The 27,762-nt window shown below is 45.4% G+C and overlaps 1 protein-coding gene across 2 annotated transcripts in view; it reads left to right on the top strand.

The window, feature by feature from the left end:
- Positions 1–27,331, top strand: part of Ccl1 (C-C motif chemokine ligand 1) — a 107,830-nt gene extending 80,499 nt beyond the window's left edge. The window contains exons 2-3 of one of the 2 annotated variants that reach the window (XM_033762896.1): positions 25,753–25,861; positions 27,070–27,331. In XM_033762896.1, the coding sequence (XP_033618787.1) occupies positions 25,753–25,861; positions 27,070–27,172 (212 nt within the window). In that variant the 3' untranslated portion in view covers positions 27,173–27,331. Of the gene's footprint in view, positions 1–25,752; positions 25,862–27,069 lie in introns of those variants that run through there. The other variant, XR_004516969.1, reaches the window with a different exon arrangement.
- Positions 27,332–27,762: the final 431 nt, after the last annotated feature.

Here is a 27,762-nt window from a genome sequence, read left to right as displayed (position 1 = left end):
GTTCAATGAGACACTGCATGCAAACACTGAAATTTATATACCTAGTATATCAGCCATCTGTTGTTGGGACAAAATACTTGTTATATCTATCTATAATAAATATATATCAAATATATATAATATATTATATGCAATATATATATAAGATTATATATAAGATTATATATATATAATCTTAAAGGAAGTATATATATATATATATATAAGATTATATATAAGATTATATATATATAATCTTAAAGGAAGTGGAGTTTATTTTAGCTCATGGTTTCAGAGGTTTCAGCCCATGGTCTGTGGGTGCCAAGGCAGAAACATCACAACAGAAGGGCATGATGAATGAAAGGTTGCTCAACTCATAAAATTTGAGAAGCAGAGAGCAGGAGAAGTCAGAGATAAGGGCCTAGGGGACGCATTTAGCCCTGAAGGTCACAGCCTCATGATTCACCCGGATATACCTGGAAGTGTACTTTATTAATCTCCTAGCCAATCAAGTTGACAGTCAAGATTACCCATCATGCTTAGCATAGAGTTTGTGCTCAGGGATGTGTGGGAGGACGATGATGACAATAATGACACACACTTGGTTGCAGGCAGAAGTTCTGCAACCACCATGTAGTTTATGCTAAGCAGTTTTACTCTGCAAGTCGGCCTTTTTGGTTTCCCAGAGGTTGTACTTTACAGCTGCAAGGCGAGTAATCTTGGTTGGCGCTGTGGGGTGAGCAGTCATTCCTGGATGTCTTCACATTGTCCTTGCTAAGGTCATTTTTGCTGTTGTTCTTGCTGCAGTCCTCTGAGGAGCACTAATCAGGTATGAGACGGAGTCCTGGAGAGCATCCAGGTGACTTTTCAGAAGAGTTTGGGCTGCACCTGGGCTACTTCGCAAAGGCAGAATCAGCTTGGTGTCTGAGGTGAGCCAGAGCCCTCCACTCAGACCTTTGAGTCTCACCGAAGCAGTGACATCTGTACTAGAGGTCACTGGACTTCTTATCATCAATGGCAGAGCCTCCCAGCCCTGTGGATTCTTCCTGGAAACCACAGTGGGACTTATCTGCCATGCAGTTGCTGTCACTGTCTCAGCCTCTGGTTAAAGCTATGTCCAGCTTCTTCACTGTTGCAGCCTGGCGCTGGAGCTGGGCAGGGAGTCAGTGCCCACAGAATGGAGAAGAGCTCAACCCTGGAGGGAGACATGTGTCAAGATCACTTGGTGTCTGTAAATGGGCTGAGTTGAAACCATCCCTCAGCCCAGGTCACAAAGCAACAAGTTCTCAAGGACAGCTACCAACCATATTTTTAAATCTCGAGGTTATTGTATAATTTAAAAAATTAAACATATTGCACAATAAAAACATCATACATTATTTAAATATTCTTTTCCCCCCTATAAAGTATCTGGGGGAGGCAGAAAGAGAGAAGGGCAAAAATAGAGATAGAAGCAGAGAGAGCTTTCAAATACCATTTAGTGCCTAAATGTCACAGGCTTAAAAAATTCAACAGAATTCTCATGCATTCTTTCCCACAGGGGGCTACCCTTTAAACAATGACCTTTAAAAAATTCAAGCAAACAAACAGCTCTGACACTGATGACATGTGTCCTTTATCAGCATGGACATGCTGCTGCCCAAGTGGTCAGAGCTTTGGACAATAGATTTAGGGATCCCACAGATTCTGTGGGCCACGTCTATGTGGGGCGTTTCAGTCCAGGGTTCTTCCAAGATGAGATGGTTTAAGTAGTTGTCATTTCCTGTGGTTGTAAAAATTCCATTTTGACCTTCTAGCGGCCATGATTTATTTGTACACTCCAGAGGGGAGGCAGAGCTGCCATGCAGAGTAATCTATGGGCGAACATATCAATTAAACTGCAGGTGCTATCTTCCCAAAGATTGCAAATGAGGGATCAGATGCCAGAGCTGAACCGGGGAAAGGGCATGGTGCTTGATGTCTGAAGACATGAGTTCATGTCTTGAGGTCAATAATAAGCTCCCAGAGGGAGATGTAGAACCTGAGAGAGTAGAAGTCCTTCCAGAGAATAGCAAACAAAGGCAGGTGTTTAGCAGGCTTATGGGAAACGCCAACAACTCTCTTGAGAAACACAGGTAGAAAGAACTCTGCTTAAAGTCATAACTTTGTAGAATTGAACTTTAAAACATTGAAAGAGGATAATCTTTGTAATTCATATTAAACATACTGATATATGGAAATCATCTTCCCAGCCAAAACAGTGTGGGGCCGGGGAAGTTAAAGTCAAGGTTCAGTGAGTCCTGGGTGGGCTCAGCCCAAAGACATAATTTCTCAGGTAAGGGTCTCAACTGCTGAAGAAGAGGAATTAGAAGTTAATTATTAGAATTTCACTCCGTCTAGTAAAGCCATAAAGTATTCTGTGTTCTATTCTAATTCTTTGACTATCTTCAAAGACATATTCATGTTTGACAAAGCAGCCTTTTCTGGAGCTAAGAAACAGGTAATCTGGAAATAGCTGTCTGTACTTGCTGTCTCCAGTTCCTTCCTATTCTCTCTTGAATCCATCCTGATAACTTCAGTCAAGGTTCCCGGTGACTAATGCTAAATCTGAAGGTCAATTCTCAATTCTCATTTTACTTGGTTTCTCAAAAGAACTTGATTCACATGATTACTCCTCCTTTCCTGAAATACTTTCCTGTCTTGTCTTCCAGGATATCATATCTTCCTATTATCCTACCCTACTCCCTCCTTCCTTGTGTTTTTTTTTCCTGGTTTCCTCTTCATCTTCCTGATATTTGAACAGTGGATTGTTCCAGGACTTATACAGTGGACTTTACATCTTACCTATATTCAGTCATTGGTGATCCAATTCAGTGCTATAGCTTTGGCAACCGTCTATAGGTGGTGCCTTAAAAAATCACTGTTTTGTAGGTCAAATTGGTTGGATACTCACATTTTTATGAGATTAAAACTAATGCTCTAAAATGCTATTGCCCTTAAATTCTACATCCCACCATCTGCCTGCATATATATTGAACTTAATGTTTTCCCTTGGGTGTCAAGGAGGCATTACATACATATCCTGGCCACAAACTCTGACAACTTCCTGCCATTCTTACCCCTTCCCCCATCAAGCCTGTTCCTCTTGACCAGGGAAACAGGAAGCTGCTGCTGAGCTGGGGATTGTGCACAAGGTAGATGAAGAAGGGAAGGAAAGTGGTCATACCCCAATCTGTAGTAAGGCAATCAGTATCAAGCAAAGGCCTACAAGTGGTATCCGGACTTTGGGGAGGAAAGATCCAGAAAGGGTCTAGGAAAGAAGGATCCAAAAAGTGAATTCAGAAGTGAATGTCAAAGGTAAATATCCAACAATATTAGTTAACTTTCCTATTGCAGGATCAAATCTTTGACACTTCCGATTTGAAGGACGAAAGGGTTTATTTGGCTCATGGTCTCAGAGGTTTCAGTCCATGGTCAGCTGGTTCAAAGTAAGATGCATCATAGTGGAAGGATGTAGTAGAACAAAGCTGCTCACTCTGCAGCAGCTAGGAGGCAGAGCATAGGGTATCAGGGTCTCATGGAGGAAGGATCCATTCAGACATACCCAGATGTGTGCTTTCAAGCCAACCAAGTTGACAACCAAGCTGAATTGTAATACCAGCTTTCTCCTGTCTCACTGTAACAGAACAGCTGGGCACCCAGCTTTTCCATCTTTTCCATCTCCCCTCTTTTCCATCATGTCCTACTGCCTCTGGGGGCTTGGGCAGGTGCCCTCAGCCTGGGCTTTTGGATGAGGGCCACACCCGGGAAGGGAGGATGGAGCTGCTGGAAGGTGCCTGTGTCCCTGAAACTCTGAAGAGCAGAGCCTGGACCTCAGGCCTCTGGACTTTCATGTGAGATTAATAAAGTCCAGTCATGCCTAAGCCAGGAGTGTTTTAGCTTTCTGTGGGCAAATGAGTCAAATTTTACTTGATATAGAAAGCCAGTGTGCTGAGGATGTTGAGTTGTGATGGTTGTGATAATGGATTTACCTTGAGTCACTTGGCTCCAGGTGCTCGATCACCTTTGGCCTTGATCACAGGTGCAAATGGCTGTGCTGGGAAAGGGCCAGAGGTGTTATTGATCCTCCCTGGGCTCTGATGCTGCACATGGCCATTTGCAAATGATGTCCCCACCCTGGTTTCAGTTTTCTCATTTTGAGTGTGAGAGGTTTGTGCCCCAAAGCTCAGATTCCTTCAGACTCTGATGAGTAAGTTCTGAATTGCACAGTTGACCTGGCCTTCTCCGGCCGTTTTCTTACCACCTGGTGAGCAGCCTGTACCCCCACACGTTTCACCGCTGTCTCCCTTGGGGCAATGGCCTTGCATCTGTCTTTTCCACTGTGTGCTCTGGAGTCAGGCTCTGCTCTTCTTCATGTCTATCTTCTGGAACAGGACCTGGGTGTGCTGTGCTCTGTAAACATTTGTTAAGTAGATGTCTTGTGAGTACAGTCCTGTGACTCAGGACGGTGTGGTTCTAGAGTAAGGTCTGTCATGAAGAAAATCTACACGTGGGACTCTGCTTCCCTGAGGAAGCAGATTTGGCAGCACTGTCCTCCCACGGGGACGAGGGTATACTCTGGGGTGCTGGGTAAAGGAGTATGTGTAGGCACTGAAGCCAGATAGGCCATTCCCTTGCCAGATGGGTGGGGTCATTGGCCCTTTGACGCCTGCCCTTCAGGGCTGTGGAGGAGCCTGGATGGAGTTACTCATGTCAAGCTCTTACTGCAGGCCTAGAACACAGTGAAGGCTTGGTGAAAACCCATTCATCTGTCCCAGCATCCCACACTACACTTCTACAGTGTCCTGTTGGGGGAAGTAGGAGCTTTATTCACTGGAGGGTTAGGGTTACAAGTGACCTCTGAAATGAGTTTTCTTGACATGTCCCTGGACTCAGCATCTTTGGCTCTCTCCTTCCTGACTTCACTCTCTGTGCTCAGCCACCTCGAAGCACCAGCAAGCTGAGGAAGACACAGTGAAAGCTAGTGGGGCTCCAGATAACAGATATGGGTGCCTTCTGAGTCACTGACACTTCCTCTGTAACATCACTTCCCTGAATAGCTGTCGGCAGAGTGAGGAGCCCCAGGCAGGAAAAGGTGGTGCTATGAGCAAGTGGATCAAAGAGCCGGCCTACTTTGCTGGCAGCCTGTCGGGCAGAGTCTACACCAGGGAACTATGGTCTTGAGCAGAAGTCAAAGAGTGTGTCCTGCAGCGAGACAGCCACTGATTATAGAGCCAAGACTATGCAGGCTTTCTGGAGGGGAGAATGAACCATTATTTATCAGTTACTGGATATCAGATTCCAAGCATGAACAGAGTCCAGTAGATCTTAGATACATGTTTGCCCTGCTGTTTACTGGCTGTGTGACTTGAACAAATCTTTTAACCTCTGAGAACCTGTAAATGGGAGTGAAAGCATTCATTCTGAAGGGCAGTTGTGAAGATTAAGGAAATAACATGTGCCCTGGCATATCACAGTACTCACTATTCTTCAAGCTGTATTATCCCTTCCAACTACAGAGTGGGGTACGTACTGTTATTTCATTTGAGAGATGAGAAAATGAAGACTTTACCTTTCTGGGTAGAAAAAAACAGCTGTCATTATTCTGGACTTTTCATGCCTTTCTCTATGCTAGTTCCACTTGGAGCCAGAGGCAGCTGGGGGACAGAAGGAGACAAGGGAAACTGTGCTGCCCACCCTGTCCTGCAGCCCCTTCGGCTCCTTCTGTGCACTTGAAGGTAGACGCAAAGCTGCACCCACAAGTCTTGTTGCAAACAGTGGTCACTGTGGCTTGGTCTTCCTCAGTCACGCCTTCCTGTGAAGTCCCCTCCCCCCCCGCCCTTTTGCCATGGCCAAAGGATTTTTTTGTTTGTTTCTTTTTCATTTTGCTGAGATCTTCTGCCTCTTTCTTTCTGAGTAGCTTATTCCCTCACAATGCGGTTCCTCCTACCTAGGAACTGTGTGAGCATCACTTTCTCTTAGTGAGGGTACCAAAAGAAAAGGAACGGAGTGGGTGAGTGACTTACCCCCAGGCAAGAAGGTCACTGTGGATGGTCAACTCATGATGGCTGCCTTGAGAGACAAGAAAAGGGTAAAGACACCAGCCCCCAAACCTTCCAATTTCTCTCTGCACTGCACATATTTGGTCTTCTCTCTGTGGTTGGGAATGCCCATCTTGTCTACTATTTGACTTCTTCAAAGTAGGGGTCTTTCTGGCTCTTTGCGTCTTCCCCACATCCTTATCATCGCTCACCACAGGGGTGACCCACTGTCCCACAGGGAAATTCCAGTCTCAACTCTTGGTTTCTGCTCCACTCTGAACCATCTAGATACCAGCATCTCACGATGTCCCTCCCATCACGGTCTTGTGAAGCCACCAGGCTTTCAGCCTCATTTTAGAGCAGAGCGCATGGGTTCAGAGGGATCTAGGAACCTATCCACTGTCACAGCCCTGAGAAGAGGGTATAAAGCTGGGGCTCAGACTCTGAGCCTAGCGTTGGGACTCTCCCGAGGGACAGCTTTGCTTCAGAGGATTCCAACCCCTGCAGGTGATATATGCTCAGTGTCTTTTCTGTGCCTGGCTCAGACCTAATTCTTTCAGTCCCCTCACAGAAGTTGTTTGTCTATAGAGCCACTAACCTGAGGCCCAGAGAGGTGACTTGTCCAGGATCATGTAGCAGGTAGAAGTAGCTATGACAACCCAGTGCACACACTGGTCTAGGGTGGAGATGCACAGGGCCTGAGTTCAAGTCTTGCACTGGCAGTCTACCTGGTGAATCTCCCCACTACAGGATCCTCAGCTCAGCAGTAGGGGAGAGACCACCACTTCTGTCGGGTTGTATTGAGGAAAGATGTCCAGAGGTAAAGTCTAATACTGCTGGCCCTGGACTCAAAGGAGAGGCTAGGTCAATCTGAGTTTCCTTCTTCTTCCAGACCCCAGACCTTGGATGGAGGCAAAGGGGATATCATGCTGGGGTCAAGCAGGTACCTTCCTGGGTCCCTGGCAGCAGGACTTTGGTGGTATCCTTTACCTGCTCCATGGACGGTGGGCTGGGAGGTGGTTATCCCTGGCTCCCTTTCTTTAATCTCTTCCCTCCTCCTTTCCCCTGACCTCTCTGACATACAGTGTGGGTTTCCAATGTGGAAAGACCCTTCTGCTAAACTCTTATCTTTGAGTGCATCTGTCTGAGTCGCTGTCCCCTCTCTTGCTCCCCTTGACTTAGCTGTAGGAGTCTCACGCATTCCTTCCTACCCATATCAAGGTGAGCTGCTCCCTTTTCTACTCAGACCATGTGCCTCCTCCTTTTCTAGCTGTTCTGAGCCTCTGTAGCAAGCCAGGTTCCAATTCCAAGCTCCCTTGGAGCACTCACTGCAAGGCAGGTGCTGTTCTAAGTAATTTCCAAGCATTTATTTTCATGCATCATCTCACATTACTAATAGTCAGTGTGATGGTAAAAGCCAGAGCCTTTGCACTGAGCTACATTACCAACAAGTTTTTATTTTTTATGTTGAGACAGGGTTATGCTAAGTCACTAAGTTGCCCAGGTTGGTCTCAAACTTGGTGATCCTCCTGCCTCAGCCTCTCAAAGTGCTGGGATTATAGGCATGCACCACAATCCTCAGCAATTATTTCCTCTTTAGGGGTCAGAGAGGCTAAGGAATTTGCCTTCAGCAGGAAGTGGTAGAGCCAGGACTCAAAGCTATTTTTGGTTGACCCCAGATCTCAGGCTCTTATACAAATCTCCTATGCCATTAGGTTCTGAGGCAGAGGAATGGGTAGGTAGAAGTCCTCACAGCTAGGACAATTTGAATATCCTATCACCCAATCAGTTTTGTTGGGAAATTTGGACTCTGGGCACCCACACTCTGAAACCAAAAGTCTCCCCGGGATTTCCCAGAGATGGAAGAGGGCTGCCGCATGTAAGAGGGAGGAGGTGTCTTCAGGGACCTGGGGAGTTCTCCAAGCGGAGGGCCCTCAATGCCTTCATTCCAGAGGCTAGCGGCTTCTCAGCACCTTAGTGTCTGGGTTGTACAGCTGGCCTGGGATGCTCATTCCTGGGGAAAGTGTCACTGCACTCTCTTTACTGTGCTCTTCTGTTCTGCCTCCCAGGCCTCCCAGCTAGTGGGGAAACAGTGGTGGAAATCAGCCTTGGCAGGATTGGGTCACACAGGCAAGGAGGGAACCTGGGAGCTTGGGGGAAGGTTCTGAAGAAGAGCAGAGACCTGCTATCTCTGAAGGCCACCGGGTTTACAGTAGTGTGATGAAAGGTCAGAAAGTCCTGGATTCAAATCTAGACTTTGCTACTTCTGAGAGGGAATATGGCCAGAAAATTTCCCTGATGTTCAGTTTTATCATCAGGGAAGAGGAAATAATAACTACCTCCCTGGAGTTGAGTGACTATGAAATAAAGAAATGTTGTGAAGGGCTTAGAGGCTTAGATGCTCCCACCCTGATTCCATCCCTGAATTTCCCATCTCAAATCTCCAAGAATAATCTTCACCAGCAGCTGTGGGTGTGGTCAAAGCTAGCGGCAACATGGGGCCCAATTCGGTTAGAGCTTCCCTCTGGGCTCCACATTTTTGCTGATTGAAGAGGATAATGTTTGATGATATCCTCACCTTACTTGCAAACGAAGCAAAACAAACCAAATGAAATCCAAAGGATGAGCGTCACAAAGCTTACTGATGGAGTAGCAGGGTCTTTAAGTCCAGAAGATGTCCTTTAGTTCTCAGAACTGAGAGATTTTAACAGAGTTGAGCTGAACAACACAGATTCCAGAACCAAACTTCCTAGATTTGCTTCTTGATTCCATAACTTACAAGCCAAATAGAAGTCTTTTGGCAATATTCTTTGATTGGGCCTTGTACTCCTCATCTTTAAAAGGGGATCCAAATAGGATTTTCAGTAATGGCCTGCTGGGGACACGGGAGGGTAAAAGGAGACAAAGTAGCTACAGAGCTAAGTGAAGAATCAGGGTGTGCAAACCCCTCAATAAATGTCAGCTGTACTGTTACGACTGCTCAGACCCTGTGACTTACAAGTGGCAGACAGAGCTGAATGGGCCTTGGGGCCTTCTAGATTCCTGACATGGAAATGAGGAGCTTGGGGTAAGGAGCTCCTTGTAGGAATCCAGGAAAGGGGTGAGCGGGCCCTTGTCTTTTGCCAAGAGATATTGGAATAAAAAATATGGGGAGGAGGGCAGTTCTGTGCTTTTTAAAAAGCTTGAGATCTACAGATTTGTCCCAGTGATTCCCAACTCTATCTTGCTCCCCATGAGGACCTTTTGACTCTTTCTTCCCCAGGGACCTGTGATTTATCCCAAATTGCACATACTTGGCAATGCTGTGTGAGGCTTCAGCACTGCTTGATGCAGAACTCTGGCAGGACTTCTGGAATCCTTGAGCTTAAGAGCTTCCACCGCCTATCATGGGGTGCCATGGAGGGCTTCCTTTCTTTCAGGAAACCGTCTCTCCTGAATACCTACTGTGGGCCAGGAACTGTGTCCTTTTATTTACCTTTCACAACCATCCTTCCTCTTGATCCTCATTTTAGACTGGGAAAACACAGGCACATTGTGGTGTGGGGCTTAGAAGGCAGGAGTATAATGTGGCCTTCGCAGTATCTCTCGTGATAATATTTCTCAGAGTCCCAACTCACTGAGGACTTATTTCTCTCTGGCATGGAAAAAATAGCCAGGTTCCCCCTTATAAAGATCTGCCTGCTTTTTCTGGTAAAGTGGCCTCAACTCCTCCCAATGTTTCATTGTTATTCAGAACTAATTAATTTGTTCCTTATATCCTTCGGGCTATTCGAAAAGGCTCAGATCAACATGGAGAGACAGAAGGAAAAATTGTGTTCAGATGTTAAACTAAATAAACGTACATCTTATGTGTACTCAAACCATTAAGCTTAGATAAATTTTATTTATTTTTATGAATTCAATAATATAATGGATTAAAAATTAGAATTTGGCTTTTCCTCTATTCAAAGGGCAAAATTTTCTTTGAGTATTGGTCAGTTTTTGATGATAAAATTCTTTTCTTGGCCTTTTAAGAAGTTGGCCTGGGAAAATAGAAATTTTATATTTTATCAAGATAATTTCATATGCTTCGTGTTGTCTTTTTTAGGTCTTTGGTTGTTATTCAAGAAAAGTGAACCTTTCCACTATTAAAATAGTCAAGTTCTTCTCTCTTTTACAATCACGCAATTTTCTGTACTTACCTTTAAAGTCTTTAATCATTTTGATATTGTTTCACACTGACCTGTGCTCCTATTAATCAAATGTGCAAAACCTTTTGACATTTTGACAGTTTCCCAACATCACATTCCAAATTTAGTATCTTTAACCTCAAATTAACTTTTCAGGGTTTCCTTAAATATCTCAAAAGAATTAATTTCCTCTCCTTACAAAAGAGAGATGTTTAAGCTAATTAGACATATTTGATTTGTTGCATTGCATGGGAGGCATTGTCAGAAAATAGAAGGGATGATAAAAAGTACAGTTTGGGTTTAAATTTAAAAAATGTATCACAGTAAAAGACACATTGCCATTAATTCCCCTCAAAATATTCCCTCTTGCTTCTTGCCACTTTGTGAGGCAGTTCTGACAGTCCTGTTTTGCGAGCGTCTTTACAGGGTATGATCAAAACTACCGTGAATGCTGTTGCTGAGTGGAGTCCAAGGGAAAGACAAGATGGTAAAAACATTAGCGTGTGTCCTGGGCACCTAATTCACCAGATGTGAGCTCACCATGTGTTTGCTGGATCTTCCGCAAAGTCAAAATGACTAGGAAAGGTAAATGCTCCCATTTGATTCATAGTTCCAAGCAGCCACAACAATGCAACTACAGACACTGCGGGAGAGGAAGAGTTTCAGCAAGTGGCAAGAATGACGGCATGAGTGTGTTTGAAGCAGTGTGTGTGTGTGTGTGTGTGTGTGTGTGTGTCTGAGTAGGGGGTATTTTGAGGAGAATTAATAGAATTGTGTCTTTTACTGTGATTATTTTAAAAATATTTAAACATTCACCATAGTTTTTAATCACACCTCTTGACTGCTAAATTTAAATAATCGTTTTCCCCCCTCTTTTCTCTTAAGCCGCCTATAACTTACAGCAATTTGGCAAAATACATCTTTGTAGACAAAAATAGGACCTTCATCTCTTTCTCCCTCCACAACTGCTCTAGAATTTAAGAACTCTTCTTAAATAAATATTCTTATTTGCAATATGAATCTGTTCCCCTCATAATAGGACATAACAGGGCAGGTCCTTAGCTTGACTGCTTAGCCCCGAGAGATTTTTAAAGGTTGAATCTGAGATTTCTCATTACCAGAGATTTTACACAAATTAAGGTTATCTGACAGAAAGTCAATAAAACCCTTTGGCTATTACCAATGCTTTGACTAAAATATATTTTTAAAATAAACATAAAATTACTATTCTTGTGACACTTATATAAGTAATCAGGTCGTGTATAATGAAACTAAATTTTATTTTATAAAAATACTGATCATTTTTGGTAAAAGTAGGAGAGATTAGAAAAGGATATGCTTTAATAGAGGACTATAGTGTAGTATTATCAAATTCTAGTCCTGTACATTTTATTTAAAGTTTTTGTTATCTACCCATAAATCTGGACTGAATCCTAATTTTTTTTTCTGGTTTCACTAAAACCCTTAACTGGTTTCTTTACAAGCCCTGTAAGCTGTAGTCAGATGATTTTAAGCTTCAGAAAAATGAGTACAATAGATCATATAAGGACAGTTGCCATGTCTGCTGCTCCTTGGGTCACTGGAAGAGCTCATCAGACAACCAGTGACACTCATCTGCCCCCCTGGCCCCCCTGCGACACTTCAGATTCACATCTAGAAATATCGACCAAATGCCCGCCAGACTCAAAGGTCAAGATCATAATTTGCTCCAAGTGTTAACGTTTGCTTTTCTTTTCGTTTTCACTTGAACTCCTTTCAAGCAGTGCAAGAGTTAATGAAGGCACATGTGGGTGGCTTCTTGTTGCAAGGACTTCCCCTGTCAACAGCAGTAACTGTGTAGCTTGTGAAGGGGATGGACAGAAGGCGGGACCTGTTGAGGTACATTAAAAACGGAGGCCAGGCCTGAAGCATCACCGGACAGGCAGCGTCGATGAGGCTGCTAGGTGGCCTTGACATTGCTTGACTGGCAAATATAAGCAAAACTTAACTTGAGTCATTTCTGGTAAATACTTATGCTAAATGAAAACAAAACTTAATCTCAGCCAGTCCCAGGCAGCCAATGAACATAAGATTATGTGACTCAGACGTCCAAAAATGTAAAAAAAAAAAAAAAAAAAAAAAAAAAAAAATGCAATTTTGTAACAGCAGTGGATCAAATGCTTCTAAAATTTTGCCTCTGCATTTTTGCCACAAATGTTTGCTTCTGATGCTTTTTCACTGAAGCACTAAATCAATTTTGGTCTGATGTTTCCTGCATCACGGATTACTTTTAGTTTCAAAGTTTGTTGTGCCTCGGTTTACTTTTCAACAAGTGCTAAGTAGTCTGTTTGATTTAGTTAGTTGTTTTGCCTTCATAATATTGCCTAGTTGTGTATCCTCATACATACACATAAATTAATTCAAGACAATGCATGCTCAGAAATAGCATGTCCTGCAGAGCCTTGTAAATGGACTCTCCCTCATGTGCCCACTTTGAGGCATACACATGGAAACAAGTGCCTACAGTTAAGGAATCACATACACAGACTCATAGGACACATGCGGTCATAGATACACATATGCAGATGCATGAGTACATACTAATTGTGCCAGCCATCTTTCTGAGCTGTAATAAATACTTGAGGTAACAACTGATAAAGAGGAAAGGTTCACGTTGGCTCACAGTTTTAGAGGCTCTAGTCTATGACTGGCTCTTTTGCTTTGGGTGAGGCAGCACATCATTGCAGGTGCATGTGCAAAGTGAAATCACAGAACTCAAGGTCAGGAAGAGAGAGGGAGAGGGAGGGAGAGGGAGGGAGAACACCCCAATGACCTGAAGATCTCCTATGAGGCTTTGCCTCTTAAAGATTCCACCCAGCATCTCTCTGGGAACCAAAAGGTCTTTAGGGGACAAACTAATTAAAACAAGATCTTTGCAGAGCATTTTGACCATCTCCATCTTTGGGGAAAAAGAACAAAATTGAGATTTGCAGAAAGAAAACTTAAATGAATAATAAGATACAATTACACTCTCATTAAGTTGTAAAGAAGGAAAAGAAGAGGAATAGTGGTATTCAGTGCTGGAGACCTGATTTCATAGCTTGGTCATATTTATGCTGTTACCAGCAGAGTTAACCATTACATTTCTTCGAAAATGCTTTTTTCCTAAGTGTTCCAGTGGTCAGGGGTATGTCGTGCCCCCCTTTTCTGTAATTCCTTTTCTAGGATGCTAAGCAAAAGAAAATCATCACAAGTAGAAAAAAAAATGGGACTTAAAGAAAAGTAGTCACAGTATTATTTAGAAACAAACAGCTAAATATCTATAAATAAATAAATAAATATATAATACGTAATACCTAAATAACCAGCTCAATATTTATAAGTAGATCATGTCACCTCAGTTTGACATCTTCCAGTCATCACATATGGCAATTAGGAAAATTGAGACCCATCACAGAAAATGTTTACAATATAGTCAGTGAGAAAGAGCACACAATTTGGTGTTTAGGGTGACTGGGACAGTATACAGATTTGTCTATAAAAGCTAAATAATTTAAGTGAGGAGCAGTTTTTTGAAGGTGATATGACTATTGTTGACCTGCGTTTGCATTTTCTTTATTGTGATCATGATTTTTCAATTCGGAAAGCTGTCTGTAATACGTAAGTTGAATCTCACTGACACAACCTACCCGCTCAGTGCAGTAGAGATTTGGTCCACTTGTGGATCAGGAGACTTCACACCCACATGTGCAAAGGGCTGTACAGATGTGTGCGCTTGCGTTTGGGAACTTTCCAGTCTCAATCTGCAACAGTTTTAAGGGGGAAGGTACACAGCGAACACAGGGCTTCACATGCCTGGCCCTCAGCGTGATTATCCTTCCAAGCCCTAGCATAGAGTATTTCCAGATAATTTCCATTTCCTACTAATGTCAGACCTGAGGATGAGTTTTTCCCCAAACAAGGATCTCTTTCCTGGAATCTAAGATGATGCTTGGTAGACACAGTTATCTCGAATCAGCCAGACTAGAGGCCAAGCCCTTGTTTTCCACGAACTTATTTGTGATCTTTGGTCAAAATAGTTCATATTCCTCGAGGCCTTATTCTATTAGGCAGGGTGATAGGTTGTGCACGTCAGTGGTTCTCAAATTTTAGGAAGAAAGGTACCAAGTGGGGTGGGACAGGGAGAGTTAGTGTAGATTACTGGGCCTCAGCCCCAGAGTTTAAGACTCAACAGTGACTTAGAATCTGCCAGGAGTTCCTGAAGCTGCTGGCACAGTGCAGACAGGCACTGCTTCCCAGCCATGACTGCACTGCTGGTAAGAACCTTGCCAATTCAGTGCCACTGAGGCAGAGAGCTGGCTTAGCCATCTTTATTTCATCATATGTAAGCAGATTAATAATACCGTCTTGTCTCTCGACACTACAGGCTACAATGGGTTTAAAAGGGACAAACCATACATAATAAAGTTTGCTAGTCTGCTTATATAAGCAAAGAGAAAGAGAAGGATAGACAGGCAGACAGACTTCTATTGTGGAGACTATCTTGCTACTTTCTCTTTGGAATAGGCAGCATCTCCAGGAGTCAGGCCTTTGCTTATTTGTTTTAATCCATGAGGATGAAGTGACTTGGTCTTCTGTCACCAGGAATGCTCAGCAAAGTGACAGATATGCACTGTGAGTGGCTCTGCTGACACAGGTACTCCAGATGTTGTGGTCTCAGGTTTATCACTCCAGTCCAAGGTATGAAGTGCTGAGCTGGGTACTGGAAGGCATGCAGAAGAGTGGGAGGAAGTGCCCTGTATGATGAGGTCTTCGACAACTTCCCCTTTCTTGTGGGCCCAGGGAGCAAGCTTGACCTCTGGTGAGCACACGGTAACCCCAACTGTGTGATGTGGGCACCCAAGGCCCCTGCAGTTACACTAGATTTTGAAGCGGTAGGGCAGCCGGTCCTCTGTGCGCATCTGTAGTATGGGGAGAACAGTGCTGGCTTTCATTCGATGGCTACAAGGGTTCAGGGAGCTGGTGTGTGTTTAGAACACAGATGCCTAACAGATTTCCCAGGAACTTGATAAGGTGGCTCAATGATCTTTGTGGAGGAGTGAAATAGCCAAGACACTTCCGGATGAAAAGCAACCACAGAGGGGGATTTACATCACCTGATGCCAGAACAAGCCATAGGTCAGTGCAGCATCGGATAAATTGATCAGCGGAGTGAGATGAAGCATGAGAGTCCAGAAGCTGGGCTACCTATGCTCAGAGCTGTGATGTATGGAATGATTTGTACGTCAGAGCACTGGAGAGAGGAGGAACTATTCAAAAATTAAGTATGAAAAAATAGCAATCTATCTGTATGGAAAAAGAGGTTACACTGGATCTTTATACTGAATAGTATACAACAATCAAATCTAAGTGATCAAATGTTAAAGTCTTTAGAAAATCTTAATTTCTTAATAGAAACCTTTCAAACATCAAGGAATATCCTTAATCTTCTGTTTTAAACATGACACACAACTTTGGACCATAAAGAACTGATAAATCTGTTTGAAAATTATGAATTTTCTTTAAAAGACTAACCAAAAGTGAGCCACACATCAGAGAGGATATTGTAACACATATGCTAACAGAGTTAGTATAAAATATATCAAGAATCCCTTTCTGCCTCAGGGAGGCCATGCTCTTGCTTAAAATTATTCAGAATATATTTTCCATAACACTGACTTTGGGCTAAACGGTGGGACTCCCTGGAGCTCACAGAATGCTATGCCATGTGCCACGTCCCCAAAGAACCTTTAAAAGCACTGCAAGTTCCTGCCAATCTTCTTTTTCATGGATCCTCTGCTAGGAGAATGACACATCCTCAGCCTTTTAGCTAAATTGACCTTTTAGCCCCGGGTCCAGGAATTGGGAAGAGAGGTGGCAAAGACCTGCCCTGACCCACAGCTAGAGCTAGGAACACAGATGCAATTGGTTTGCCGAGTTGAGGGTTCAAACAAAACAAAACATACAACAACAACAACATCGGCAACACCAAAACGGCCCTTGATTTAAATCGTTGGTAATCTGGGGTTGCTGGTTACTACAGCAAAATGGAATAATACAGAAATTAATGCCTATAAGTAAATATTGTTTTAACCAAAGAAGATGCATGGTTTTGGCTCTTGGGCTGAGGAATAAGGCCCTGGTGGGCCCTTTGGGAGGAGAGAGCAGGCTGAAGAGGAGAGATTCTTCCCTCAGAAGACTATAGGACACCTGGATGCCTTGAAGAAACATCACAAAGGTGAGACCTATCAACATAAAAAGGCAATTGAGCAAATGGATAAAGAGATTGAATGGCATAGGCAGAAGATCAAACAACTAAAGCATGATGATTAAATGCACATGTTCCGCCATAGAGTGGCATCTATCACTGCCCAATTCTACATGGGCATAATCTGGTATAATTAATATTTGGTCTGTGTGCCACCAACAGATAATAAATTGTCATCGGTGAAAAAAAAAGTTTTGTCTTGCCTAAATTGAGAAAGACTAATTTTCTAGTCTGTAAAATGACCTTGAGTTCTGCATTCTATGGGCAGGAAGCAGGCTGACATCATAAGCAAAACAGAAATATTCAAGAAAAAAGGACAAGAAACAGGGAAAGGCATCCACAGATGAAGAAACCCTTCTGGTTGACAGATACAACCACCACCTAACAGCAAACATTCTCACCCAACAATTTCCCCCTTTTTACTTTTTTTTTTTGTTACTAGAGATTAAGCCCAGTGCCTTTACATTGAATCGCATCATCCTCAGCCCCTTTTTAATCTTTTTTTTTTTTTTAATTTTGAGACAAGGGCTTGCTAATTTTCCCAGGCAAGGCACAAACTTGTATTCCTTCTGCTTCAGCCTCCCAAAGTGCTGGGATTACAGGTGTGTGCCACCATGCCCTCTTTTCCTAATTAAAATCTTGTGTATATAAGAATATCATATATAAGAATGTTTAGTACTGCTTACAATGGCAAAAGTCTAGAAAAGACTCAAATGTCCAAGAAGAAAGAGATAGTAACAAGTAGTCATATAGTTAGTGGAATATTAAATAGCATTTAAAACAAACTTCAGTGATAGTAATATGAATGTATATCAATAAAAACTAATGAAAAGTAATTCCCTATGATTGTAAACAGTGGGATACCCTTTTATAAAGTAAAAATAACTAAAGTAAAGTATATATATATAATCAGTCTTCCAAATCTATAGGTTCTGCATCAGTGGGTTCAACCAACCATGGATTGAAAATATTTGGAAAAAGCTATACCTGTACTGAACGTGTACAAACTTTTTTTCTCATCATGATTCCCTAAACAATGCAGTATGACAACTGTTTTCACAACACTGATGTGGTACTATGTATTATAAATCATCTAGACATGACTTAAAGTATATAAGAGTTTAAGTGTACGTTACAAGCAACTACTGTGTCATTTTATATAAGGGACTCGAGCAGCCTCACGTTTCAGTTACCCACAGGGGGCCCTGAAGCCACTCCTGTGTGACAACTGTACATTTTAGAGACATACATTAGTGAAACTTAAAGAGAAAGCAAGGGGATTTTTAAAATATTTGTTACCCGGAGTTAGGGAAAAATAAAAGGAAAACATAGTTGGATGCTGGTTCTTTTCAAAAGGATTTACATTTTCTTTTCTTTTTTTGAAGTAGTAATTCACGCAGATTTTTTGGCACTATTAAAACTAAAACTTTCAAAAGAGATATCGCTTTTTGAATCATAGAATGTTAGCTATAGAAGGATTATTAGAAGCCAGTTTGTTCTACTCCCTAACTTTCCATAGGAGAATACAGAAGCCAGACCGAGGGAGTGACCAAGTCCCCCAGAAGGGTGTGCCCTGCATTCCAGTGTAGTTAAAGCTTGTTCCTTTTGAAGTTCTCCTAGCTCAGCACTGCACACAAGCCCAGGTTCCGTTCCCACATGCAGCCTGCCAGCTGCAACATACTTGTATCTGCCCTCCATTCTGTTCTAGTGCCAGTCAGGGAAGCCACTGGTATCTCCTGCCTGGCCTCCCACCATTGTTTCCTATCTGCTTCTCCTGTGTTCTCTGATGCTATGACCCCTGAGAGGGTAATCATATTAAAAAGAGAAGTCATTCTATATTTCTGATTAAATTTCACAACCAGTTTTCTAACACAGAGAGAATAAAATTCAGACCACTCACCGTGGCCTATGATGGTCTTCATGTGAGCTGGTCCTTGCTCTTCCCTCAGACTTTATTCCCTGCCATTTTCTCCACGCCAGTTTTACACACTGGACTTTCTTCTGGAAGCTTCCAGGCTGCTCTCTGCAGGTAGCAGAAGCTGCCAGTCTCCAGCTCACATCCCTAGCCATGCCTGCCATTTCAGGGAACAGTCACTGATCACAGCCATGAACGATTGCTCTGCCCAGAAGCAGGGCTGGCCGGAAGGTCCAGGGAGCCCCTCACCCACGGCTGCAGGAACTGGGGTATAAGTTCCCCAGACCCCTCTCTGCTGGGTGGAATTAAGTCAAGTGTGAGGCTGCACTGTTTCCTGCTGCATGGCCAGAAATGGGGCTGTCTTGGGAACATGCCCTTTGGGAAGTGTTTCCTTTCCCTGATTTACTCCCTTACTCTGTTTCTTACACTCTTGGACAAACTGCTTTTACTTACATCTTTGTGTTTTATTCAGGTGGGAATGTGAGCTAAGGTGCACCAGGCTTTTGTGTTCGCTGTTCTCACCGCCTAGAATGGAAATAAATGGCGTCCCCCATTTCCAGAGCTGCTCGTCATATAGGTCTCAGCTCAGATGCAGTCTTCAGCTCCCCCTCTGGTCATAAGCTTTTGTTATGTTTCCCTCACTGACTGATCTTGTTTAAAATTATCTTGTTTATCTATTTGCTTGCTGGAAAATTACGTTTCTCGCGCAAGCTGTTGGCTCCCCCCTGACAAGCGCCAGGTGTATCTTGGCTCCCAGCACATAGTAGGTACCCTTGAAATAGCTGCTGACTTCATTAGGAGTGTTTCTTGCCGGGAGGGATGCCAAACCCCACATGAGGAGTAAGGTTCATAGCGGCCTGTGCGCGTCTATGCATTTCTAATCACACAGCAATTGCTGGTGTGGAAATGGAGGCTGCTGTTGTGTTTTTGAGTGGCTGATTCTCTTTGTGAGTTTAATCTGCTTCCAAGTACTTTAAAGTGGTTAGAATTGCTCTGCTAATTACAAATCCGGATAAACTCTCCATTAAAGCATATCTTCTAAGTACCTTCAACTGATAATACTGTTAAAATGAATTATATATGGTTTAAAGTAAGGAAAACACATTTATTTAATAACAGTCTGAAATTCAACTTGCCTTTTTGTTGACTTGTCTGAATGGGGAAGGCCAACCTGCATTTACCTGCTCACATATTTACACAAGTGAGATGTTGGCAGAGGTGACCTAGTAAAATACCAAAGTGGAGGTTAAAATTCAATTTATGATGTGGCCGCGTCCCCCCTAGTGTTCATGAATCTGCTCCAGCATGGGAGGGGAGAAAAGCCTATGTGTTCACCAAGTACTGTCTGATCTGATGGGCTTTCTGCCAAGAGATGTTTGACACACTAGGGAAAGAAGACCCAGAGAGTCATCAACTGATTATTAAATACCCAGCTGTGCCCTAACACTTTGGTCAGGGCATTTGGGTGGATGCTTGTCTCTGTGTGCACATCTGTGTGCGTGTGTGTGTGTGTGTGTGTGTGCATTATTAATCTCAAGGAGCCTCAATTTCCTCATTTGTAAATGCTTAAAGCTATAAGTGACCCTTAGGAATGGAGGAAACCACAAACCACTGTGCACATAAAAAGGACTATTTTCACAGCTGACAGTCACCGCGTCTTGCTTGACTCTTTGGTGAAGTTGTGACTCAGGCCACATGAATGACCCGGATATCATGAGTATTAGGTAAAACTCTGTCTTCTCAGAGGTGAGATGGCACGCTGTGGAAAAGGCAGGGAACCACCTGAAGAGACTGGAGCGGCCTCAGGGAGGACCCGAGCTGGGGGTGGTGAGTGCACGCAGCCCACGTATGTGCACAGGCATCTGTGTGAGTAGGAAGGTGCTGATGATTTAGCTTTATTTGTTAACACGTAGTAGACAAGTTGAGAGCTCAGGCTCTGTTCACACAGCACAGCATGGTTGTTCACGTACACACTGATTCAGCCCCAGCTAGGGCCAATTATGTCCATCCATTTTCCATTCAGAGCCCAGCCAAGAACGTGGGCAATAGAATGGACACATGGTCTGTAAGGTGCACTAGTTTTTAAATAGAGGTGCCTGTCATCCGGAGAGGAGAGAGGGCAGACAGGAAGTGGAGATGGCTTTGGGCAGGTGATTTTGATAAGAAGCTGGCAGCTCATCAGGGCAAAGATTGTATCTCTGTAAGGAAACCATATGGTAAATCCTAGGTGTGTCTAGTGGAAGGGTGTGACGTTCAATGTGGGGACAAAAGGTGTATGCACTGGGTCCCACTTGAGTGTAGGATGTGACCTGGCCAAGAGGGTCATTGTCAGGCAACCTAGGGTGCTTGACCAGCAGTCAGTCAGGAGTCTCTGCTGAGAGACCATGTGGAGAACTGATTCAGGACTTGGAATCTGAAGGCAGCTTGTATTTGAATTCCCCTCCCAGGTGGCTGGCTCCATAACCTTGACTCATCTGCAAGATGGGGCCTAAGAATAACACCTACTTTCAGGGCTTTGAAGAAGATCAGGCTAGTTAGCATGTGTGAAAAGCTCAGAGAAATGCGGAGGACCCAGAAGCATTCAGCGGAGGGCAGCTATTGGCTGCTGTTAGTCCATTAGGGCCGGGGGAATTCAAGGATGGAGCCCAGATGAGCAGAATGAACACTGCTGTGTTGATCCTATCTGCCATTCTCCACATCTCTGTCCTCTTAGGTCTGCTGGGTGGCAGCAGCTCTGGCCTTAGACTCGGTCAGGGAGAGGAAGTTGGGGAGGGTATGGTTTGAAGATGGGCGTATCACTTGGAGCAAAATTTGTGTGACTGTTACTATCTCTAGTTAGAGATGAAGCTCAGAGACTCGAAGTCACATGAATAGTGTGGAGAGGAGCTGGGGCTGGACTTCCTCTCTCTTCTCCTTGCATACCTGCATCATCCTGGGTACTGAAGCAGAAACTGCTGAGCACCACAAAGGGACTCCTGTCCTCTGGGAGCTTCCTGACAGATGGGGAAACACGGGGAGCAATAGAGTGAGGTGCAGCAGTGGGGAGTGATACACTCCCGCTGGGAGCTCAAAGCGCTAAGACTTGCTTGGAATTAGCCACACCAAGCCAGAAACAGGCTCCAGGCAGAAGGGCCAGGGGAACCTTGGGGCACAGGCAGCTTAGTGGAGAAGCGGCCAGCACTGCCTGCCATGCTGTGCAGGACGCTGAGAGCGGAGCCAAGACTCTTGTGCTTCACCCCGAGCACAGTGGACCTCTCGGTAGGCCTTTTGCTCTGAGAAATGCACAGTGCTGCTTTCCTATGGCTGAGCAGTAGACAGGAAAAGCCTCCTGAGAAGACAAAAGTACTGAACAAAACAGGAGAAAGGGCCCATAGGAGACGGTTTTGCACTTTGGGTGCGTGGGTGCTGGGGATCCTTGCAAGGGCCTGGACTTGTGCTTGCAGCGGGTAGAGGGCCTGGGGCAGACGCCACACCCTGTGCTCATGTTAGCAACGACACACGTCTTTGCTTGCTGTCGGAAGCACCAGAGCAGAGGGAAAGAGACTGGGAAGATGGCCCGCAGTGAGGGAGATGGTGGCATGGCCTGAATTCAGGACAGAAGGGTCAGGGGCACCCAGCTAGGGGTGTATTCTCTGTGCAACTTCCAGAAGGAGCTATCTGCTCCATCTTGCCCTTCCCACCATCCTCGGGCATCACCCCAGAGTAAGCTCTGAGCCCCGCAAAGGCAGGGCCTGTACCTGCCTATCCCCCACCTACCCTCGGTGCCCCAGCTTGTAAGGTGCTTCACGTATCTTCTGCTTTTCCTCTCTCCTCCTTCCCTTCGGTGGCTCACTTAACCCCCAAATCACCTCACATTAGGCGAAGGGCTGGGAGTTTATCTTGAGGGCAACAGTAAGTCCAATTAGCATCAGAGATTGTAAGAGGGACCCTCTGCTCCCAAGGCCCATGTTACCTGCCCATGGCAAAGGATTGGCACTGCGATCTGAGCTGATCATATCTGGCTCCCGAGGCAGAGTTCTTCCCCTTAGCAAGCTTCCTTCTTAAGTGGGGGAATCCTGAAGACGCACCCCAGAGATGGACAAAGCCATCTTTTGTTGACTCTGGGCACATGTCTTTCTCCCATGGGTTTCTGTGCCCTGGTCCTTAAGGAACAGTTGAACAGGGACTGAAAAGCAAGCAGGGAGGCTGGGCTCCAGCCCACTCAGCCAGCAGGGCGAGGCAAAGGGCAGGAACCCCCAGGACCTGGTATGGATGAATCCACACTGGCCGAACTCTCTCATCTGCTGTCTCTCTCTCCTCAGTAAATTGATACCTATTTCCTAAAAGATGATTAAAAACAAAATCTATCTACAAGCACTTCCTGGTTTTCAAACTTCAAACCAAGAGAAAGTTTGTTTGTGCGAATAGTGTTGTTTCTCCTAGAAGCATTCATTGTACAGCAATCCATCCCCGGCCGCTACTCTTTCCAGCTTATTCAACTCCACAGCTCTCTTCCTAAGCTCATACTTGGTCTGGCTTTCGTGCAAGGGCGGGAGAAGAAGTTGCACCCTGACAGCCGTGTGGGAGCGGGGGAGGTGACCCCGTGGAACATTAGTTGCTGTGAGATAAGAGCCCACAGTCGGTTCCTTGCAGGTGCTAAGGACCCTGGGAAGGGACGGCATGACTAAATCTTGCTGGTCCCTCTTTTCCTGTGTGGGGCTGGCTGTGGCCACAGTGAGGGGGAGGAGGGGAAGTGACTCGTTGGAGGGACAGCCCCCTCCAGGGAGGAGGGAACAGATGAAGAATTTCCTAACTGGCCACATTGTCCGCTCTCCAGTTCTCTAAGGAACCCGGAGTTACATTTGGTTTAGTGACCACGCACCCGCATCTCCTCTCTCTCACTAGTCCCCAGGGAAGGGACTAAACACCTAGCAGTGTCCAAGGCCCAAGGGAAGAGGAGACAACAGTGGGCTCCTGATTTCAACTACTTGGACTGCCTTTCCGGTGTCAGGAAGCAGTTGGGGGGCTGACTGGTATCTGGTCCACCGGAGCAGAGGATCAGGCCCCAAGTTTTTTTCTTTCACCTCATCTCTTCAATCCATGCTCCATTTGGCTTAGGGTGAGTGACTTCTTCTTCCGGAGAGTCACTTTCCCTGCCTACTGTGAGGTGCTTGTTGCAAGCACTGCACTTTACGTGCTGGCCACCAAGTCTCTGTGGAGCTGTCTGGCCACATCACCTTCCGGCCACTCCCCTGTCTTGTCACTCTGCACTGCACACTCCAGCCTCACCTGATGCAGCGGAATGAAGGGTCCTCTGTTGTGTCCTGTGTTGTTACTTGAGCCCTTTCCTCTACCTAACACATCCCTCACCAGGTCATCCTGCAGGAGAACCTGCTTCAAGAGAATTCCTCTGAGAGGGTCTGTGGTGCCAGTGAGTGGCTCCCGTCCCTCCTCTGTGTTCTGGACATGGCACATCTGTTGTTGCCCTTACACATCTTCTGCTTTTCTGTGAGCTGAAAGGAAATGGTTCAGGCTAGGCTCTGAATCTCACTGATAACTCTCTTCCCTCAGGCTACCAGAAGACCTGGAGTACAGTAAGCTGTTGAAGTGTTGAGGACTGAAAAAAACAAAACAAAACAAAACAACACAACAACAAAAACAGCAAATATCTGGGCCAGGCACTTGAGACAGGATTATTTAATTCTTTTCACCTGCCCTTGAAATATGGCTTCCTATTTCCACTTTGCATGAGTATGCAACTTGGGCAAGCTTATGCAACCGAATTTGCGGAGTGAGGATTCAAATGCAGGTGTGCCTCAGTGAAGTCCAGAACTCATCTCTGTGAGGCTCCAGGGACAGGGGCTGCTCACTTGTATGGAACGAAGTGGGTTACCAGAGTCACACATAGCCCACTTCCTCCTTTTCACCTTTCCTGATCTCCCACCCAGCCAGGACATCTCCCACGTATTATTTCTGCATGATCTTTATCTACTCCTGAACTTGGGGAAGTTCCAGAGGCCACTCACACCCAAGCACACCTTGAGTATCATTCAAGAGGCGGGGAAAGGAGTTTTCCATGTGGTCACTGCATGTGAGTGACTGTCCTTTTCTCCTGGGACTCCCACCTCTTCCCCCTGGGGAATCCCTCCCATCAGGCCTTCTGATAAAAGCTCTGAGTGCTGCAGGATGGCACAAGAGAGCCCTTGCTTTACTGGACACTTCAAGGCTGCTCCAGAGAGGCCTGCATCAGACACCTAGGATGAAGCTCACTACTGTAGCCCTGACATGCCTGCTGCTGGCTGCAGAGTGGCTACAAGATGTGGATAGCATGAGCTGTAAGTGTCCCTGAGTCCTGTTGCTTCTCCCTGAAGAGGGCAGACACACAGGTGTGCTGGAACTCGGGAGGACTCACCTTGAACTCACTGAGTCTACCTCCCATCCTCAAGAGCGGGTACAGGGGTAGCTGGGATGGGCTGGGAATGCAAGACTGATAGGGAAATCGTGAATCGGGCTAACATGGAGCTTCATCCTGAGAAGGCTTTGTCAGGCCAGACCCTGAAAGTTAATGGAGGACACTGTGAGGTTGCTTGGGTCAAGCTGGGAGCCCTGATGTCAGGAGGAGGGTCTGGTCTTTTCCTCGCAGTGTAACAGAAAACAGTAGCATCTGAAGGCAGGATTGGGGGCTTCTCATAGTTGGAGGACCTGCCAGTCATCCTACCTCTTGAACTATGGTTTCTACTTGGGTAAAATGGAGCTGATAATGTTTACTTCCCTGCCAAGGCTGTCGGGACGATATTGACCTAGCAACAACACGGAAGGGTTTAGCACAGAGTAAACTCGGGGGGCGGTGGCCATGTTGGAAGACAAGGCTTTGGGGGTAAGGGTGGGAGAGGAGTGTGCAAAGTAGATTTGGTTAGGGAGCTGACTACTGGCGAGGAGCACTTCCGGTGGCACTCCAAGCTCTTGTGCAGTTCCTCATCTGGCCCTGGTCTGTGGACTGTGGACTATAATGTGTGTGCTTCAGGCTGACTGGTTTCCCAGGGATGTGGTGGGAGGCGAGAGCCTTTAGAAATCGGGGTGCAAAAGTCTTCTTTTGAGGACGGGGAATCCTGGCCAGGACACAGGTTTATCGTCACACTGCCAGCTGGTCTGAGGGGAACTCCGATCTGAACCTCAATCTTCTAACTCTTCCCCCTGTTAACCCCAGAACTGCGTGGCTTCCGAGATAGCACTGTGCTGAAGGACCCTGGATGTGGTCCTGAAGCACGGGCCTGTTCTGGTTGGGCTTTATTGGGTCTAAAAAAAGTCATCCTACCTGCGGGAGGGTGAACAATGGGTGCATTTCCTTCTGTGCTTCTCTTCCAGTGCAAGAGCCCTACTCCCACTGTTGCTATTCCTTTGTGAAGAGGGTCTCCCTGAAGAGAATCCGGTGTTACAGAGACACCAGCTGCACCTGCCCCTACAAAGCTGTGATGTGAGTAGTCACCTGACCCACCCCTTGGGAGGGACTGCGCTGGCGGCAATGAGACCAGATACACTAGATGGTGCTGTCCCGCTAGAATAAGGTTTCGAAACGCAATCCCGCGGAGCTGCCCAAACCTGGATGCAGAGCCGCATTTGGGCGCTAGGGGGAGCGCCGAACTTTCTAGCGGGGGCCTGGAAGGAGCACATATTCTCCAGTGATCCTTGTTTTGGGAACCCCACGGTGCCAATTATTGTAACCCAGTATTATATCCTGGAGGAAGGAGTCACTTAACAAAAGCACCAGACACTGCTGTGTAGTGGAAAGAGGGAGAAAGTCACGATTAGTTCCTGCCACTGCATTTGCCAACCTGTGGTCCAGATGACCCTGCACAGGGAAAATCCTCTGACCTTCATCCTGCACCTTTCCCTATCCCTTATCTGTGGAGTACAAAAAGCATGATGCCTGCCTGCATCGCGGGGTCAGGGTCAGTACAATCTTAACTGAGGTCACTTATACACAGCCCTCAGCATTCTGAGGCACTTGCACATACACCATCTCTGCTGGCCCTCTTGGGGTTTACATTTTTCTTAATAGGAAAACTCAGGCTCAGGGAAGTAGAGACAATTGCCTGTGATGACCCAGACCATAAGAGGCAGGATTAGACAATCAGAGAATGGATTAGATAATAGTCCAGTGAGTGAGACAATGGATTAGACAATCAGGAAGTGGTCAGATCAGAAAAGCAACACACATGCACACGCACACACATGTACACACACACGCACACACACACACACACAGAGGCACATACATACAATGAATCCAGAGCAGTGAGGTACCAGATGGACACAGAAACATTGAGAATTGTAACAGAGAGAGATATTTTAAGGTAAGGATCTTTTTCATCCTAGACAATCATCAAGCTGTCTACAGATTCTTCTGCCCGATTCTGATATCTGGAGTTGGAATCTCCAAGAGGGCAGTCAGGAAGCTCAGTGAAGTTCCTAATGCTCACATTAACAGATGCCCCTCCCCCGATCTTGCCCAGTGTGGAAGTTACAGATCTTATGTAGTGACGTCATTTACAGAGAGGGGAGCACGAGGCCCACAGAGGAAACGCAGGGACACCAGGCAATATGGAAGTAGAACTGGGATTTTTGCATGGTACCCAGAGAGTGACTGGTGACTCAGCCCTGTCCTGTGTTTTCTGTTTGCAGATTCAAGTTTGGGGGAGGCAGAGAAACCTGTGCCTTGAAGACTCTTGGATGGGTTCAAGATTACTTGAAAAAGTTGAAGCTCTGCTCACTGAAGGAAAAATGAGGAATTTCTTCCTATCCTGGCCTCTGGAGACTACACAGATCCACTTGTCCCCCAGCGTCCAGCCCTACACTTGACCACCTTCCTGGGGTCTCAGAGGATCTGCATGGTCTTGATAAGCTACGTTGTTGCACTTTATATATATTTAAATATAGAATCTTCAACCCCTGCTCCCCTGTGTTTATTGGATTTTACAAGGATTTCAGGATGTGAACTTAATTGGCACTGAGGTAGAGAATTGGCCCTAGAGGGTTGGAGGGTGAGGGTGACATGTTGACCCATTACCAGGGGAACTGATTGCTGTTTTAGAAGCTGACACGTGCTTTCTCTGCCTCCCACCTCTGCCTTGTCCCGAGGGAAGCTTTGACTCAGAGGCCATGGCTGGCCTCTTTGCCTAAGGGAGACACATTGGAGCAGCAAGCAGGCACCAGAGCTGGGTTTAAGCTGGAGATCTAGGCCTTCTCCCTTCCTGCCTTGCCCAGAGCACTCAGGGAATGATGTTATACAATGCCCTAGCTGGAGGGGATCTTGTCAGGCCATCTTGCTTGCTTATAAGATGTTGCCAACCTTATTTTATAGATGAGATGACTGAG

Source organism: Fukomys damarensis, unplaced genomic scaffold, assembly GCF_012274545.1.
Source record: "Fukomys damarensis isolate Sample0158 unplaced genomic scaffold, DMR_v1.0_HiC HiC_scaffold_13, whole genome shotgun sequence".
NCBI classification, from domain to species: domain Eukaryota; kingdom Metazoa; phylum Chordata; class Mammalia; order Rodentia; family Bathyergidae; genus Fukomys; species Fukomys damarensis.
The sequence above is the reverse complement of the archived record's forward strand: the minus strand, read 5'-3'. Positions and strand labels throughout refer to the sequence as shown.